Source organism: Bombus impatiens, unplaced genomic scaffold (assembly GCF_000188095.3).
Source record: "Bombus impatiens unplaced genomic scaffold, BIMP_2.2 scf_0896, whole genome shotgun sequence".
In the NCBI taxonomy this organism is placed as follows: Eukaryota; Metazoa; Arthropoda; class Insecta; order Hymenoptera; family Apidae; genus Bombus; species Bombus impatiens.
The window spans coordinates 113,289-130,832 of NT_177315.1; the positions used below are offsets into that span (position 1 = coordinate 113,289).

The following is a 17,544-nucleotide window of genomic DNA, read 5'->3' on the forward strand; positions in this document are numbered from 1 at the left end:
TTACCTAATTTATTTAAATGGGCGAAACGACGTCGGTTCAAAAACAGAATTCCTGCAGAGAGGATTACTGCGCAAAATGGTGCTATTTATATTGAAAATTAATTAGCTAGAAATATCGCCTTATATTGACAAAACGTCGTTTAGAATTATTTTTTGTACATACATATACTATGTATAGAGTGATGTGCTGACCGCTCAAGGATTTTTGAGAAAAATTGAGAATCTGCAATTTCAACAAATTACAATTGGTCCTGAATAGGTGATAACGATAAGAAAAATATTACATCGATTGATTCATAAACATCCAAAATTGCATTAATCCAAAGTCACACTACTATTTAAATTTGTTTACTTTTTTAATATTTAATTTGTTCACTTTTTTATTTTGTATTTATTTTAATTTGAATTAATTATCTTTCTATTATTATATATCCTCAATTGTTTCTTTAGCATAAAATCATTCCAAGTCGGAAGGTTTCGTAGAATGATAGAAGGCACGAATGGAAAAATTTTTCGAATATGTAAAAAATTCGTGAACGAGGAAGAAACGATAAGGTTACAAACACGCACCATAATTTTGCGTAGTAGCCTCGTGCAAGTACTTAGTCTCCTTGTGAAGCTAAAAAAAAAAGAAAGAAAAAGGAAATGACTTTGCCAAGTAAGAAAACTTACGTACGTAAAACATGGTTATTAATTTACATTCATATATACATATACGTATACATAATATACATATATATAATATACGACGGAAGAGATGTACCATACGGTGTGCCAATTTTTTAATTTTACATCAGTTCGAGTATCAAACGAAAATGTATATTTGTACATCTTCTCTAGAGAGGTGAGCGGAGCGGTGTCCAAACTCCACATTGTTTTACGCATTGTCTATTGCACATCGACTTCGGATTTGGACATAATGGATTTTTCACATCGGTCTCATACATAAGTTCTCAATCAAAATCGATTAAGCGATATCGAAGAAATCGAGATCTTCGAAAAAAATCAAATTTGACCTGAGAATTCATTCAATTATCGTGAATACGAATCGTTATAATAATAATCATTAAAAAAAAGTATTGCATTAAACTGCGGACGTGTTCAATTTTTCATAGTTACGAACGATTCTTAAGGAACTTCTTTAATTCAGGTTAATCGTTTTACTGTTACATTTTATTGAATGTAATGCATAACCTATCGAGCACCTTTTCTGTAGTCATATGTATTACGTAGAGTGATAGAAAATTTGCATTTTCATTCCATGGGTAATTAATCGTATTCCATATACAGGTCGGCGATAAAATTCCGGAAAATATTTTCTTACACTTCCACTGAACACAATTTTCCTATTTCTTCGATATATATAGGTTTCGTAACGAACTCGAATCGTTTTTACTATCGCTCAAGGATACGCGAATGATGATCGTCGATTCTTTCAAATTGTCGTATCATTGTTACGAGCTATAATTTTGCCCACACGTCTAGACACAGAGAAACATGTAAAACACTGCAAAGAAAAAAAACTTGTACGTAGTTGAGCACAGAGTAAAATGAGAAAAAAAGAAAAAAAGAATTGTGTCAAATCGTTTCAAGATGATGATGTCTTTGCATAACCGTATATCGAAATAACGAAAAATGGTGTACGACCTTTTTTAACCATACATTACCTGTAAACACCAATATACTCGATCTATGTTTATATACGTGTTTTATATTAACAAAGAATACATAAGGCGACAAACAAAAAAACGTTACGTAAGTGAAAAAAAAGACGTATAGAGAAAACTGTATGTAATGATACCAGTAGAATCTGGATAAAATATACCATACTATCTATAAGAAACGAGCGTTTTATTTCTACGAATGATTCAATATTTAATCTTTGTTTTTTTGTTTTTACACAATTACAGGTTTTAAAAAAACTTTTAGATTAGGAATACAGGATGCAGGGTTTACTAACAATATGTTGACAGTGCTTTCATTAATGATGTGTGGTGGCACTATTCATAAAAGACATTAGGAAATGAAGAAGAAAATATGTTTAATTTAGTTTTTATTTGAATTTTTAAATGTATATTTATATTATATATTATGTATGTATAATTTATTTAGTTAAGGGGGTATTCTAGCCTAGACTAATATTTATATGTTTATTTATGCCTTTTTACAAAAGTGCACAGTAGGACTAAAAAAGTAACAGACTGTTAGACAAAATCTGATATAACCTAGGAACATTACATATATTTACAGTACAATAATTTCATAAAAAATTATTACTGCTATTTTACAAACTACCTTATATATTTTACACATCTTTTTGAATTAGTTTTTCATGACTAGTTATGTAACATTATAATCTTCAAAATCTCCACATTAATTATATATTATATATACTCGTTATATACACTCCTCCCCAAAAAGATAACTCAGGTGTGTTATCTTGAATTTCTCAATGATGCGTGTAAAGCTTTTCGTCTGTAACGTATAATATCAAAACATTATGAGCTCAGAATATGCGGTTCGTTGAAAATAATTAAAAATATTATGAGGTTTAGTGTGTAACAAAGAAAAACTATTCCATACTAAGGTCGAAATGACAACACACTTTGTTAATATGTTTAGAAATTGCTCAGTAGTTCATGATCTATCAACGAGTAAAGATTATAGTACAATATTATATAAATTTCTAAGTATGTAGAACGCAGAAAAAAATTAAACGAGTCTGAAAAAAAACAAATTCTTGAACTAAAACAGCAACAGTTATCAGTAACAAAAATATCGAAAGTAATAAGAAGAAGTTATAAAGTAATACACAATTTTTTAAGAAATGTTGAAGATTATAGCAAAAAGTAGTTAAATGTTGAAGATTATGGCAAAAAGAAAAGTACTGATCGGCCATCATCGTTATCCGATCGTGATAAGCGAGCAATTTTGCGTGTAGCTTCCAACTTGCAGTTAACAACGAAGCAAATAATGGAAAAATCTAGTGTTAGTGCCAGTGTTTCAAGTGTTCGTCGAGTTATACTACCCTGCAAAAATATCAAGAGGTTAAAATTGAAAAAGAAACCTTCGTTAACAACGAAACACGAAGTAGAACGTTTACACTTTGCAAAAGAAAGAATGCATTGGAAAGAGAAACGGAGAAGGGTACCATTTTCAGATGAAAAAGATTCAACTTGGATGGTCCTGATGGGGTAAAATATTATTTTCATGACACAAGAAAAGAGACAATGTCAGCAATTCGACGACAAATGGGAGGAGGCAGCAGGCATCAAGAATTAAAAAATGCAATTGTACGTGAATGGGATACGTTAAGCCAAAATTACAGTCACAAACTATATAAATCGATACCAAATCGTATAATAGAAGTAATAGAAAATAAAGGGGGATGTACCCATTATTAAATAAGTATATATGTTTGATAAGTAATTATGGTTAGTTATAATTTATGTTGATTATTATTTTCTTATTGTACATGTGCTATCATTTCGTCCTTAAAATAAAGCAATTTTTTTTTGTTACACACTAAAACTCATAAGATTTTTAATTATTTTCAACGAACCGCATATCCTGAGCTCATAATGTTTTAATATTAAACGATACAGACGAAAAACTTTACACGCGTCATTGAGAAATTAAATGTAACTATCTAATCTTTTTGACGAGTAGTGTATGTATATTTCATATGCATACAAGTTAAACTGTAAGTTCTGGAAATATATTTATCAAAATCTGGTCCAGAAGAACATATGCCAGATGCTTATTAAGCGGTGCATTTTGTAAGGAGTCCAAAATTGAATCCATTATTTCAATCCATGGCTTATAAAATACCATTAACCAATAAGGCAACAAACCATACAATCCTGTTTTTGCGATTTCATAGTAATTCCGGCGATTCACTTGAGATGAATCCTTCTTCTCACACAATACCTTTGTGTGCAGAAGTTTTACCACGGTCGCTGCACGACCACCGCTTAGAAGTTTTGCTAAAGCGTTGTAGAGTAGAACGTTGACGTATGGATCTATTTTCGCACGCGATGATGAAGCAATCATCCATAAAACTCGATCAATCATCGATGGAACTTTCAGTAACCTCACCACTGAAACAGTAATACTCACTAAACTCTATTTATACAAGAATGAGGCACACGTTATAAAGATTTATAAGATAAAACATTTACCAGCATCTACAATACAGAAAGAAGCACCCTTAACGTGAGAACGTTCTAACGAAGGGGAAAGTAAAGTTCTAAAATTAAGATCCAAATCAAGATTGTTTCCAAATACTCCAAACTCAAGATCACGACGTCCTTTTTCCTCCGCTTCCTGTACAGTTGATTCATTCGCTGGTTCAACTCCAATATCAGTATATTCATTTTTAATATTAGTCGAGGCCAGAAACACTGCCAGAAACTTGTCCAAATTTTGACCTTTCTCTTTTCTTAATTTGTATGCCATACTTTGATACAATATACCAATATCTGGCGTGCTATAATTTGTAAAGTAAGGCTTCAAATTTGGCACAGTCAAGAAATTATACAACAACTCGCTACTCCTGAGCACTGGTTTTGATAGTAATTTTTCCAGAAAATCTTCATATCGTTGTTTATTAATAGTACATGATGAATGAGGATTCTTTCTTGATGGTAATGGCGAGTCGCTCAATTCTTTGTCACCATGAAACTCTGCCAATCGTGTTCGTAAAATGTAAAAATCTTGATCACGACGTAACACAGTCCAGGATTTTCCTTCGGAAATATTATTGACAGCGATGACATAATAATATAATGTTTGATTATCTCCAGTTTCAATGTGCGGAATATTGACTCGCCATGTTGTTAAATTCCTGTGGGAACTGTTATCGGAATGTTTAATCTCGCTATAAGAACGGGAAGGGTAATCTATTTCCTCGCCTTGATATATATCTTGATATGACATCCCGTCTATGGTTGATAATCTCAAAACGTCAATCTTCGGAAAATGATTTCCAATCTTTGAGGATGCATTTGCGGATCCACTAGTAACGCTTTAAATAAAAATTAGATACATTTTAAGATATAGGAAGTAAAAACTCGCCTAATTATTTTGAGCAGCGTATAACGTTGGCAACTGTACATGTTATTATGTCTATAAGTGCAAAAAGATTACCTCAATCGTGGTGACTGCGTAACTCGACTTGGAACTGGTTGTCCGCATAATAAATCATACAACTGTAACGTAAAATAAAGAAAGAATTATCACGAGAACGATTATATAGGAAATAAAGAACAATTGCTTTTCGATTTTCTTACTTGATAGCTATGATGGAAAGATGGTAGGCAAGTAGATTCTAATAAAGCATGGGCTTCTTGGTGTGCTTGATAAAATGGTCGTGAAGTCCTCATTTCCTGAATTTTCTTTGGACCTCTTTCTAAAACTAGAAGTGTTGTTGACATACAATGTAAGAGCTGGATATTTTGTAGCATATTATATTGATAATATATAAATATAAATTGCACATGTATTGCAGGTGAACTCTCAAAACGAAGTACTCTTACTTTGACATATGCCCATGGATATATCTCCTGGTAAATGTAAGTATTCTGGGCCTTCAGGATCCAGATATGTTGCATACATATTTTGAATATCTGTGTACAAACTACTTTCTGCATTCGAACTCATTTCTGGATTTAACATACGCTTGCTTAGATCATCTGGAAATAGATATATGTATTGGAATTCATCAAATACTTTTACTACAAAAAAATTGTACTTTTAAAAGGAACATTTATTCTGTGCTACTATTTTTATCTATCACTATGTATAAATATGTATTTACCAATGTCTAAACAGAACTGAAAGAGATTCATAGGGCCATTCTCTTTGATGTGTTGCATAAACATGTACAATAAACGAGGATCATTTAAAACTTCATCCAAAGAGGGTTTCAGGTGATTCTGCGTGTTTTTTGGCATCATTGGAATGGTCATCCAGCATTGCAACATCGGTACATTAACTGCGTCCACTTGGTTAGAAATTGGAACATCGCGATGAGTTGATAACGCGACTAACGCATTTATATTGTCTGGATCAGCAATCGCGTCTATTGCTGGCAGCAAAATCCAATTGGCCAAAATTTCTCGAAGTATGACCTGAAAGTAAAATACAGATTTACACTACCCTTTCCACTCTAATCATTATCATCATCAATAAAAAGGAATATTTTATAATCACGCTTGTGTTGAAATTTTTTATAGCTGATTACACTAATTTCAACAACAAATTTTGTGCTGAAAAAAGATATCGTTATTCTAGCCTCTTCCGCTTACAAAAGAGCTACATGAGTATACAGGGTGAGTCAGCTAAGAGTTGAAGCTAAAATTTGTTCGATATCATCAGTTATATTGAAAAGTGTTTCAGATGAAAGTTGAGTGCCTGCAAAGAGGACATATTCTGATGTTAGTTTTTCTGCAGGTGGGCGCGTGAAGGTCACGTGAAGGTCAACTTCGCTTTTTTAAATGAAATCATACATTTTTTAATACGCTAAACAATACAAATCGAAATTCTTTATGAAAAAAGCTATTAATCTACTTGCGTCGAAAAACTATTAGTTTTGTAGATATTCTAGCTTCTATTTTGTAAAAATTTTCGCATGAAAGACAAGGGAGGATGTCAAACAGTTACTCAGGATAGTGTCCATGATAACATATTTTACATTTTTCAATATAATTAATACTAATATATAATATAATAATTGATACTATACATTAAAACATTTCAGCTTTCACTCTTAGGTGATTCACTCTACATATATTTATACAATATGAGGAAAAAGAGTACAATAAACAACCTTTTAACTAAGCATATACTTATTGATACTAGAGTGAGCAATAGGAAAATATTGAGAACATAAAAAACCAGAAAAACTCATCGGATAAGATCGTCCAGGAAACAGAAGGAAATAAAATCAAAATTCTATTGAGAAACCACAGGTTAGAAGGATACAATGACGGAAATGAAAAGAATAGAAAAATGTGTAGATTTGATTCGCCATCTTTTTTCAATCAATTTACATTATTAAATTCAATCCTTTTAAACATTTTGATAGCTATGAAACGGGACTCCAAAGATTCGCTTAATATTTCTTCCCTCATTATTCCTTTCACCAAGATCCTGTAATTTTATAAAATCGACAGGAATTGAAATATTTGCAGTAACACTATGATAAATTATCGTACTCGATCCTTGATTGGCCAAAGAATTGATCGATTTGAAACAACTAAGAAATGCAAGAGGGTGTGAATATATGACATTCATCGTAAAAGTGGAAAAGGCGGCTCGATACGTCTGTCACCTTGTAAAACAACCATAAAAGTTAGCTCCGCGTTTAATGAACAGAAAAATTGATATATCTGAGTGGCAACAGGGCTGAAAACATTCGCACAGGTAAACCCTATAATAAAGATACAAATAGCGATTCGATAAAGCCTCGCATAAATAACGATCAACTATCGAACAGTTTATCACGTCTTGTTATTTATGTGCACGTGTTATCTTTAAGGAGCATACCCATGCGACTAAATACGTGTTCTATGATAGAAACTGTAATATAAAAATCGAGAACATCGGGGTCAACTTGTCAAAATCGAAATAGAGTTGAAAAGGCGTAAAGTAAACGAATATACTCGATAGAAGTCACCATGCTTGTACTTTCTCTGCTGGTTGTCACGGTTCTTGGCATTTGTAAGTATTCGATATACGTTGATATATCCTTGCATGGAAATTGCATCATCTTCAACTTTTTCCCTTTCTTTTTTATTTTTATTTTCCTCGAGACAATCCGAAACATATATTCCTCTCGTTATTTTGACATGAAATGAATATCATAAGTAGTGTGTATAATGATTTTCAACGAACAAATATATAATAGGACAGAAAAAAGAACTAACGTTATAATAATTTCAAATAAGAATCACCCAATCGTGCCATTAGTTACGGGCCATTCTGTATATTATTTGCACTGAAACTCCTTTATATCCTCAAATATTTATTAACTAAATATCCTTTTTCGTAAAAATTCCAAAAAAAAAAAACTTCGATGCCAAACCAGATTGTAGGAAAAATGAACATGAACACATATGTGGATCACTTTGCGAGCCAACTTGCGATAGTAACGGTTAGGATCCGAATCCTTTATTGTACCCTAAAATCGTAAATGTTCGTAATTATTATTATTACAATATCGATACATTAACGTCATAGTAGTGTCTATATTCTGACAATGACAAATTATATTCTGATAAATTCCTTTCAGATATGCAGCAAACTCACTAAAGGTTGTAGGCGTGTAGATGGCGCTGTCCGAAACAAAAGGAACAAAACATGAATACCTCTGGATGACTGTCCGTAATAAACACGCGCATTACTTATAATTCATCCGAATTGATCAACTCCATTTTTATATGAGGTTATCACTCTCGCATTATCCAGGTACAAGATTAGTATTCGATATACATATAAATTTATAATTTTATAACTCATGGGAAGATAGCATAAATAACAGAATTCCAAAAACATGTTATGCAACTGAATTAATGGAATGATCAGCATAACATTTCTGAGTATTTACAGGGTGAAGTAACTGTTTGTATTATATCTGTGTATGTGTCAATAAAGAACGTTCTTAAAGCATATTTAATGTTTATTAAATAAAGATGAGCGATTTAATAAGAAATATTTTCTTAATCCACATATAGACAAACATGCATAAGAAGAAAAATGTCAGGAAGTGGCAAGGCAAAAATGGGGAAACTGGTTTTTGAACATTTACCTGCTCACACGCTAAAAACACTGGCTAAATGTATGCATAAATCACACACACTATACGTACACACTACACACATACGTCTGAATCGTACAAATTCGACTATACAACCTCCACGTGATGTACGTTGGATTATTCTAATACCGGCGGCGCACTTTTCATCCAAAATTCAATAAAACGGCGAAAGAAAATCGTACATCAACTTTACATGAGTCGTTGTAAAAGGAATACCCCAATCTTCAAGTCCGTGATGATTCTAGTCGCCAAAAAAATTGTTAATGCCTGTAGAATCTATTGAATTTGACACATTTTCGAAACGGAGAAGCATCTTCGCTATGCCACTCTGCCACATGATACAAGAACTTTGTGGGATAATTAAAATAAGCGTTCCAAAAGTAGAAGCTTCACGCATCAAGACGAGCCCGGAATGATCGTCGTATGTTTTCTAATTACGAAGTTAGAACAGTTTAAATATCATCAATTTTTTGGCGAAAATCCAGCGTTCCTTTAAACACACCAGTGTATTTTCGTACCGATCCTAGAAAGGCTGAATCTTTATGTGCACACCTAATTTCTTTACTGTTCTAGGCGTTGAAAACATGTAGAGAAATGTTGGGTTACTTATTAAAGTCTTTGCTATATTGTACAACTAGCTTCTAGACAAAAGATAGTTACAGATTACAATTGTATGTGTCGTGGATAAATGGACGTAGTAATATGTTATCTTAGGGTTTCGATTATTCAGTTTTGACGCATTGGCAATGAGAAACCAAAAACAGAAGTTAGGCCGACTTGTGCATTCTTTTGTCTCACCAACTTCCTAATTCTACTGCGTCATATCATCGTCTCCTCTTGATTTTGTCTTTCTCGCTCTTACTACCACCATTTCTTTCTTCGCAAATTATTTCACCTTTGTTTCATTCTTTCTCTCTATTTGTCTTACTCCTTTTATTACCACGGTCTTTTTCCTTGATTCCCTCTTCCTTTTCTACTTTTTCCATTCCAACTCCCTTCTTTCTCCCTTTGGCCCACTTCAGCGTTTCCTTTTTCTATTCCTCTCCCCATTTATTCGTTTCCTCTTTCCATATTCTTCTGTCTTCCATCATCTCTTCCCTCCATTCCTCCATCTATCTCCTTCTCTCCTCCCTTGTCTCCTCTTCTAGCCCTTTGATCTATTCCGCCAAGTTTTCTATCTCTCACCGATTCATCTCTCCTTTCACTTCCCCTTTTCTTGATCTCTCCTTTTTTCTCTCCTCCTTACTGTCCAAGAATCTCAACGGTTTACTTACCTCCTGCCACCTACCTACCTACCTTCGCGCCACTTCAGTGCTCTTTGTTCTTTCTAACCTTACTATTGTATTCACCTCGTACTATTCTCCTTTCTTCTTCTGATCTCGCTCTCGCTTTTCTGTTATCTCTATTGCTCTCTTCTTTCCTCCGCCTCTTTCCTTCCTCGCTACACCCGTTTGCTCATCTTTACTTCTTTGCTTCTGTATTCCTTTGCTCTCCAATCTCCAATTCTGCACGTGTTTACCTTACCAGTTCTTCTATAACTGGAAATCAACTCACAAATTCCGCAGGATTGATGATCGAGTCGAAAGGAAACTTTAGCTCGCTTCTTACTGCATCTTACTATATTGCTTCTTAATTAAAGAACGTGGCACGCAGTCACACGATGACCCTTCGTGATGTTCTCATGATTCCTCCGGTTGCTTATACCTGTACCGTGAAAATTTTGACATGGGAAAGAATTAATTTCCTCAAAATGTTTGGCAAACATTGCTCATCGAATGTTCTCATGGCTCAGTGCTAGCCGTGTCTTCCGTATCGCTTCAGATAAGGGATATTCTAGACTAAAAGGCGCTTCTGTTCTCTGTGTGTATTTGAAGAGTTATAGAAGTTCTAGGCCGCAAGTGCAGAAAGATATCCTTCATCCAAACACACACACACACACACACACTCGTAAAAATGAGAAAGCCGGCTCAATATGTGTATCACCTTGTAAAAGAACAACAGTCGTTATCTCCATGTTTAATGAACAGGGAAATTGGCATACCTGTATGATAAGATAACATTGACATGGCTAATCTTATAATAAATATATAAATAATGGTTTGATAAAACCTTACATAAATAACTACCAACTGTCAAATAGTTTATCAAAACTTGTTATTTATGCGCGCGTGTTATCTCCAAGGGAAAGACACGTATGACCAAATATACGTGTACTATGAGAGAAACTGCAGTATAAAAATCGAGGATAACTGTGTCAACTTTTCAAAGTCGAGGAAGAGTTCAATAAGTGTAAAGCAAATATTCTTATCAGAAGTTACTATGTCTCGATGCCTAGTAGTTTCTCTGCTTGTTGTCATGATTCTTGGTATTTGTAAGTATTTGATATACTTTGATTTATCCTTGCATGGAAATTGGATCATCTTCAACTTTTCCCTTTCTTTTTTATTTTCATTTTCCTCGAGGCAATCCAAAACATATATTCCTCTCGATATTTTGACATGAAATGAATATTACAAGTAGTGTGTATAATGATTTTCAACGAAGAAATATACAGGGTGGTTGGTAACTGGTGGTACAAACGGAAAGGGGGGTGATTCTACGCGAAAAAAGAAGTCGAAAACATAGAATACAAATTTTTCCTTCGAGGCTTTGTTTTCGAGAAAATCGACTTTGAATTTTCGTTCGGTACGCGCGCACTTTATCGCGTCTCGTTATAACGGGTCTCACTGTAGATCGTTGTCTCGATGGAAAAATTAAAAAAAATGTTTATTCTATATTTTCGACCTCTTTTTTCGCGTAGAATCAACCCCTTTCCGCTTGCACCGTCAATTACCAACCACCCTGTATATAAATGAAAATATTAGAATATCGTAATTAGCAAACTGCGGACTGTTATTAATTCAATTAAATTATACAAAACGCGTATCGTTGCAGTGCGAACATTTTGTCGAGATTATCTGATAGAGGGACGCGTGGATGAATGTGTAATAAAAATATATTTAAGTAAGTATAAATAGAAGAATAGGTACAAGTGTAAGTACAGTGTAAATTAAATCCAGAGAAGCCATCGGGCTATGGGTATTTTTATAATTACGAAAATTCACCCAACCACCCTGTATAATAGGACAGAACAAAGGAATATTAGAAAACTAAAGAATTAATGTTGTAATAATTTCAAATTTTGAATATATCCTCGCCTTGGAATATCTATGGTGTTAAAAAAAATATTTAAATAATTTAAGAACATATATACCAAATATAGTTAGACACGACTTGACATATTGCTTTTTTATCTAAGCAATTACGTTTCGTATATTCTTTGCTATTGTAACTAATTAATATCCTTTATGTAGTATAAAGTGTTTACATATTCGTAAAGAGAGGCGAGTATTTTTTTGACTGAAGATTTTATTGTACAAGGTGATCCGTAATTGGTGGCACAGAGCAATTTTAGTATAGAGTGGTTCTACGAGAAAAAATAAGGGAAAAATATACAGGGTGGTTGGTAACTGGTGGTACAAGCTGAGAGGGGGTGATTCTACGCGAAAAAATAAGTCGAAAATGTACAATAAACATTTTTCGTTTGAGGCTTTGTTTTCGAGAAAATCGACTTTGAATTTTCGCTCGGTACGCCTGCGGTACGTTATAACGGATCTCACTGTAGATCGTTGTCTCGATGGAAAAATTAAAAAAAATGTTTATTCTATATTTTCGACCTCTTTTTTCGCGTAGAATCACCCCCTTTCCGCTTGCACCACCAATTACCAACCACCCTGTATAATAGGACAGAACAAAGGAATATTAGAAAACTAAAGAATTAATGTTGTAATAATTTCAAATTTTGAATATATCCTCGCCTTGGAATATCTATGGTGTTAAAAAAAATATTTAAATAATTTAAGAACATATATACCAAATATAGTTAGACACGACTTGACATATTGCTTTTTTATCTAAGCAATTACGTTTCGTATATTCTTTGCTATTGTAACTAATTAATATCCTTTATGTAGTATAAAGTGTTTACATATTCGTAAAGAGAGGCGAGTATTTTTTTGACTGAAGATTTTATTGTACAAGGTGATCCGTAATTGGTGGCACAGAGCAATTTTAGTATAGAGTGGTTCTACGAGAAAAAATAAGGGAAAAATATACAGGGTGGTTGGTAACTGGTGGTACAAGCTGAGAGGGGGTGATTCTACGCGAAAAAATAAGTCGAAAATGTACAATAAACATTTTTCGTTTGAGGCTTTGTTTTCGAGAAAATCGACTTTGAATTTTCGCTCGGTACGCCTGCGGTACGTTATAACGGATCTCACTGTAGATCGTTGTCTCGATGGAAAAATTAAAAAAAAAAAAATTTGTATTCTATATTTTCGACTTCTTTTTTCGCGTAGAATCACCCCTTTTCTTCTCAAAAGAATGTTTTCTCAAAATCATTTTTTCAGGAGATTTCAATGTCACCGATATGTTTTTGAATAGAATTCTATATATCTGCCGACATAAATATCTTAATACTTTTGTATAGAGAATAAAAAATATACCGATGGCCTTGAAATCTCTTGAAAATGTAACCTTGAGAAAAAATTCTTTCCATCGTTACACGTGCCTCTTGAAATAGCTCAACTTTGTTCTCAGAAGTTCTCATATCATTCATATAAACATATAAACACAAATAAGGTAGATATTTAGATGATCTCATTTAGTTGAGACACTCTGTATATCATTCGGACTGAAACTCCCTCATATTCTCAAATATCTATTAATTACTAATGTAATTTTACGAATTCTGTGGGAGGGTCAAAATTATATTTTTTTCATCTTCGTCTATGTTATTTGTAAATACCCGAAATTAGATTCAATCCAAGACTCAACTGCCGAATCAGAATGTCCAGAAAATCAACAAGAACACGTATGTGGAACACTATGCGAGCCAACCTGCAGTAATCCACAACCAAATCGCAAGTTTTGCCCTCGAATCGTGAGTGTTATTTATTAATTATTAATTATTAATATGATATCAATACACTGCATCATAATATTTGTTTTCTGATAATAAATTCTTTTCAGGTATGCAATAGAGCCACTAGCGGCTGCAGATGTGTAAAGGGCACTGTTAGAGACACAAACAGTTCACAATGTGTGCCACTTGATCAGTGTTCGTAATAAACACACGCATTATTTGTAATTGATTCCAAATGATCAACTCCATTTTTATATAAAGTTATTAACTTCACATTATCAAGGCATAGAATTAGTATAAGAATTTTCAGAAAAGAAATGCTATTTTCATAAATGTATCGTCTTATAATTTATGAGTAGGTAGCATAAACAATTGAATTCCAAGGTGAATAAAATACAAATTTTATGTATTTTAAATTATGAAGTTGATCAGCGTAGTTTCTGAGAATCCATAGAGTAGCGAGTAGAGTAACAATTTATATGTGTATACATCAATAAAGTAGTTCTTAAAGAATATTAAATATTTATTAAATAATGACGAGCGATTTGATAAGAAATATTCTCTTAACCCGCATATGGACAAATATATTTTTACACCGACCCTTAGTCGTTTATGTCCACGCCTAATTTTTTTACTGTCCCAAACTTTCAAAAAACGTAAAAAATTCTGCGATGCTGATTGTAATCTTTACTATATTGTACAATCAGTTTTTAGTCAAACATTTAAAAGTTTTCACAGGAGGAATAAAAATTTGCTTTGAAGGAATTCGCAAGTGAAATTTCGTTTAGGGTATATCATAAACAATTTATGAAAGAGAAATTCACAATGGTCTTCTCTTAATAATCATTAGTTCGATCTCATAAACGTTCTATAAGAACTTACCTTGTTGTTAGTAGACACATGGATGGTAGGTAATAAATACGGTATAAACGCTGTTACAATTCCTCTCAGATAATTCAGCTCTGCCTTACGCGAGTAACTCGCTGGATGTATCTCACGACCAAAATGGTCGATCAGTTGATTCCCGAAACAAGATGTATCCGACAAATCCTTTATCTTTGTGCGTAATGTTTTCCAATCTTGAGCATGTTGCAATATTAGAGGTATTAAATGGTAAAACACGACATTGGACACGTCTGTGCGAAGCAACCGAACTGCGATATCTTTCGTTGCAGTAGCTGTGGCCAAACGAAGCTGTTGTACGAACGCTTCGTTCGTCGAAAAATCCGAGTACCATGCGCAAACATATTTCTGCAATAAATCTTCCAGAAGCTGTGGAAACAAATTTTATATCTGTTCTTTTTTTCGTTTGATATATATATACGAAGCGTGACAGTAATTAAATAGGAACTTTATTTGTTAATTTTTGCCGAAAAGTTTTAAGGTAAAATGGAAGTGCAGTTACAGAAACCCAATTAAATTTCATTACAGCAAAAGATAAGAAAACAAAATTGCCGCAAATTTCATTATTATAAGGATGAATTTCATTATTATAAGGATTGCAGAAATAAAAGGAAAATTAAAAAATTAAGAAACTTTACGAAGCATTGAATTGCAAAGATTAATTACTTGTTCTAATGCATGGTCAAGATCCTTCGGTATTTTCACTTTCGTCGAATGTGGCAACAATTTATGTCTCTTGCAGCTATTATTACTGCAAACGCTGCACGGATCCTTGATTTCATAGGTTGGATTAAAACTATCGCTTATTGCATTTAAATTCACGAGTGCCACGCCGACATACTCTAATATAACGAGCCCATAAAAGACACTGGTTATATAGAGACAACACACGATAAGTATCCAAATGAAACTGAAATTCGTAGATAAATCAGGCAATTATTATATTCTTTAATCTAATAATTTAATAATTTAAATTAATTCTGTAATGTCTCGTAAACTTGTCGCTTATTATATTCCTTATTTTTTATTAACAAAAGAATTAATAAAATGTGGAAGGATTTCAGCTTTTGACGCTGTGACAATGATAGTAAATCTACCACTAAATCTGTACAGTCCATTACATTCAAAAAAGAACTTAATAATTCTTTCACAATTTCTATTTGCGTCAAAACTGTACCAAAGATTATAAACTGTTTAGTTAACGATTTAGGTAAATGAGTAATTGTACAATGTAACTAATAACTAGATTGTGGATGTTTATGCATTTATGAAATGTTTAAAGATGTAAAACATTGCAGAATATACTATATAAAATATCCAAAGTAGAGCGCATACTAGCATGTATATATTGAAAGAAATGATACAATCAAAGAAATATAAAAAATATAATCAAAAATAATAAAAAACACATTTTTCTTGAAAAAGCTGTGAAAATTTAAAATCATCTAGAAGGTAATGGAATGTACAAGTTAGTTAATAATGTAAAAAATCAGAAATTGATGTAGTTCCTCTTCCAAATAAGCCCTACAATTTCATTAATCATTATACGATGCCAATAAATCTTAAATTCTGCATTATATTACATAATCGATAAACTTAACTTAACAACATTTTTGTAACTAATAATATTATTATAATTATCCAATGTAATCTTACATTTTTTATCTAATTCGTAACAGGTTGCTCATCATACAAAATTATGTATATACTTGTAAATGCACAAATGTATGCATATTATTACCAATCGCCATACACTAACTTGTTGTCCATTATGTTCAATTACATATAATAATATAAATAACAAAAATTGTTAAATATACAATTTATCATTTATATAATTGTATAAAATCTTTATACAAACACAAATAGTATTTCTTATGTTCACTTCTATAATAAAAAATTACAACTTTAAGAACGTAGAATGATATTTTTACAATAATTTAACACAAAATTACATAAAACTAGAGATACTGTAATAATAAGATAACCTGATACCAAAATAACAATAATCAAAAGACGTAAAAAATAAATGATTAAAATTAAACATATAATTTACTAGTAATAAAATATAAGTATTTAAATCACTTACCTTTTAAATACGATCAAAATAAACGCAATTAGTATGAAAAGAGTCACAGGAATTATTATATTACACACATTAATTATCGTCTTACAAAAGTCTTGCACTTTAAAGACAGACACAAATGCCATTATTTTATTAAAAATTCTTCTTTCTCGAATTATGATAGAACATTGTAACCAGAGCAAAAAAGCACGTAAACATTTCCAATATCAACGAACTTCAATACGACGTTTTGGCAGATAACTCAGTATTAAGAAACCACGTGACAAAAACATTCAATCTATATATATATATATATATATATATATATATATATGTATATTTAACTTCGCAAAATTACAAATACTTAGCACATAGATAGTTTTAATTTTAAATATTTCTTTGTTTCTTAAATCACGTAATGTAACTATTAATAATAAGCAAATATCTTAAGCTTTCTACAAATTTTATTTAGAAAATTTTATTAAATTATTGACATTTATTTAGGTTTGCATTATATAGTTCTTACAATATTTTTATATATGTAAATGAATTACACAATTGTTAATAAGGAATTTCTCTCATTTATTTAAACATTTTCTTATACTTCGAGAAAATTAATAGAAGTTTTTACTGAAATGTTAACATATATGTAAAATATAGAATATATACAAATACTAAATGACAGGTTTAAAAAATTATATTTGTTAAAAATATTGTAATGTGTAATACAGTAAGAATTTTGTACACACATGTACAAGTATTCAAACTTTCTGGACTACTTATAAAAAAATATAA

The 17,544-nt window shown here is 32.1% G+C and overlaps 2 protein-coding genes and 2 long non-coding RNA genes across 4 annotated transcripts; 2 read left to right on the forward strand and 2 right to left on the reverse strand.

The window, feature by feature from the left end:
- Window positions 1-3,630: 3,630 nt before the first annotated feature.
- On the reverse strand, window positions 3,631-17,036 carry LOC100743479 (sorting nexin-14). Its single transcript, XM_003492855.4, has 9 exons — window positions 16,774-17,036; window positions 15,351-15,594; window positions 14,664-15,053; window positions 5,819-6,131; window positions 5,538-5,693; window positions 5,292-5,416; window positions 5,149-5,210; window positions 4,182-5,026; window positions 3,631-4,100 (listed from the first exon to the last, which is right to left on the reverse strand). The coding sequence occupies exons 1-9, from the start codon at window positions 16,893-16,895 to the stop codon at window positions 3,697-3,699; spliced, it is 2,661 nt and encodes an 886-aa protein (XP_003492903.1). The 5' UTR covers window positions 16,896-17,036; the 3' UTR covers window positions 3,631-3,696.
- LOC112213641 lies at window positions 7,775-8,520 on the forward strand. The gene is made up of 2 exons (XR_004462567.1): window positions 7,775-8,196; window positions 8,294-8,520. It is a non-coding gene; the product is annotated as an uncharacterized LOC112213641 (long non-coding RNA).
- On the reverse strand, window positions 9,793-11,045 carry LOC117152251. The gene is made up of 2 exons (XR_004462568.1): window positions 10,933-11,045; window positions 9,793-10,859 (listed from the first exon to the last, which is right to left on the reverse strand). It is a non-coding gene; the product is annotated as an uncharacterized LOC117152251 (long non-coding RNA).
- On the forward strand, window positions 11,042-14,200 carry LOC100744033 (cysteine-rich venom protein 6). Its single transcript, XM_003492860.4, has 3 exons — window positions 11,042-11,189; window positions 13,675-13,799; window positions 13,889-14,200. Exons 1-3 carry the CDS (start codon window positions 11,138-11,140, stop codon window positions 13,982-13,984), a joined length of 273 nt encoding a protein of 90 aa, XP_003492908.1. The 5' UTR covers window positions 11,042-11,137; the 3' UTR covers window positions 13,985-14,200.
- Window positions 17,037-17,544: the final 508 nt, after the last annotated feature.

Coding starts and splice junctions, on each gene's coding strand:
- LOC100744033 (XM_003492860.4), top strand. CDS start 11,138: ATGTCTCGATGCCTAGTAGTTTCTCTGCTTGTTGTCATGATTCTTGGT. Junction 11,190..13,674: donor TGTCATGATTCTTGGTATTT/GTAAGTATTTGA, acceptor ACCCGAAATTAG/ATTCAATCCAAGACTCAACT. Junction 13,800..13,888: donor GCAAGTTTTGCCCTCGAATC/GTGAGTGTTATT, acceptor AATTCTTTTCAG/GTATGCAATAGAGCCACTAG.
- LOC100743479 (XM_003492855.4), bottom strand. CDS start 16,895: ATGGCATTTGTGTCTGTCTTTAAAGTGCAAGACTTTTGTAAGACGATA. Junction 5,211..5,291: donor CTTTCCATCATAGCTATCAA/GTAAGAAAATCG, acceptor TTTACGTTACAG/TTGTATGATTTATTATGCGG. Junction 4,101..4,181: donor TTTCTGTATTGTAGATGCTG/GTAAATGTTTTA, acceptor TTACTGTTTCAG/TGGTGAGGTTACTGAAAGTT.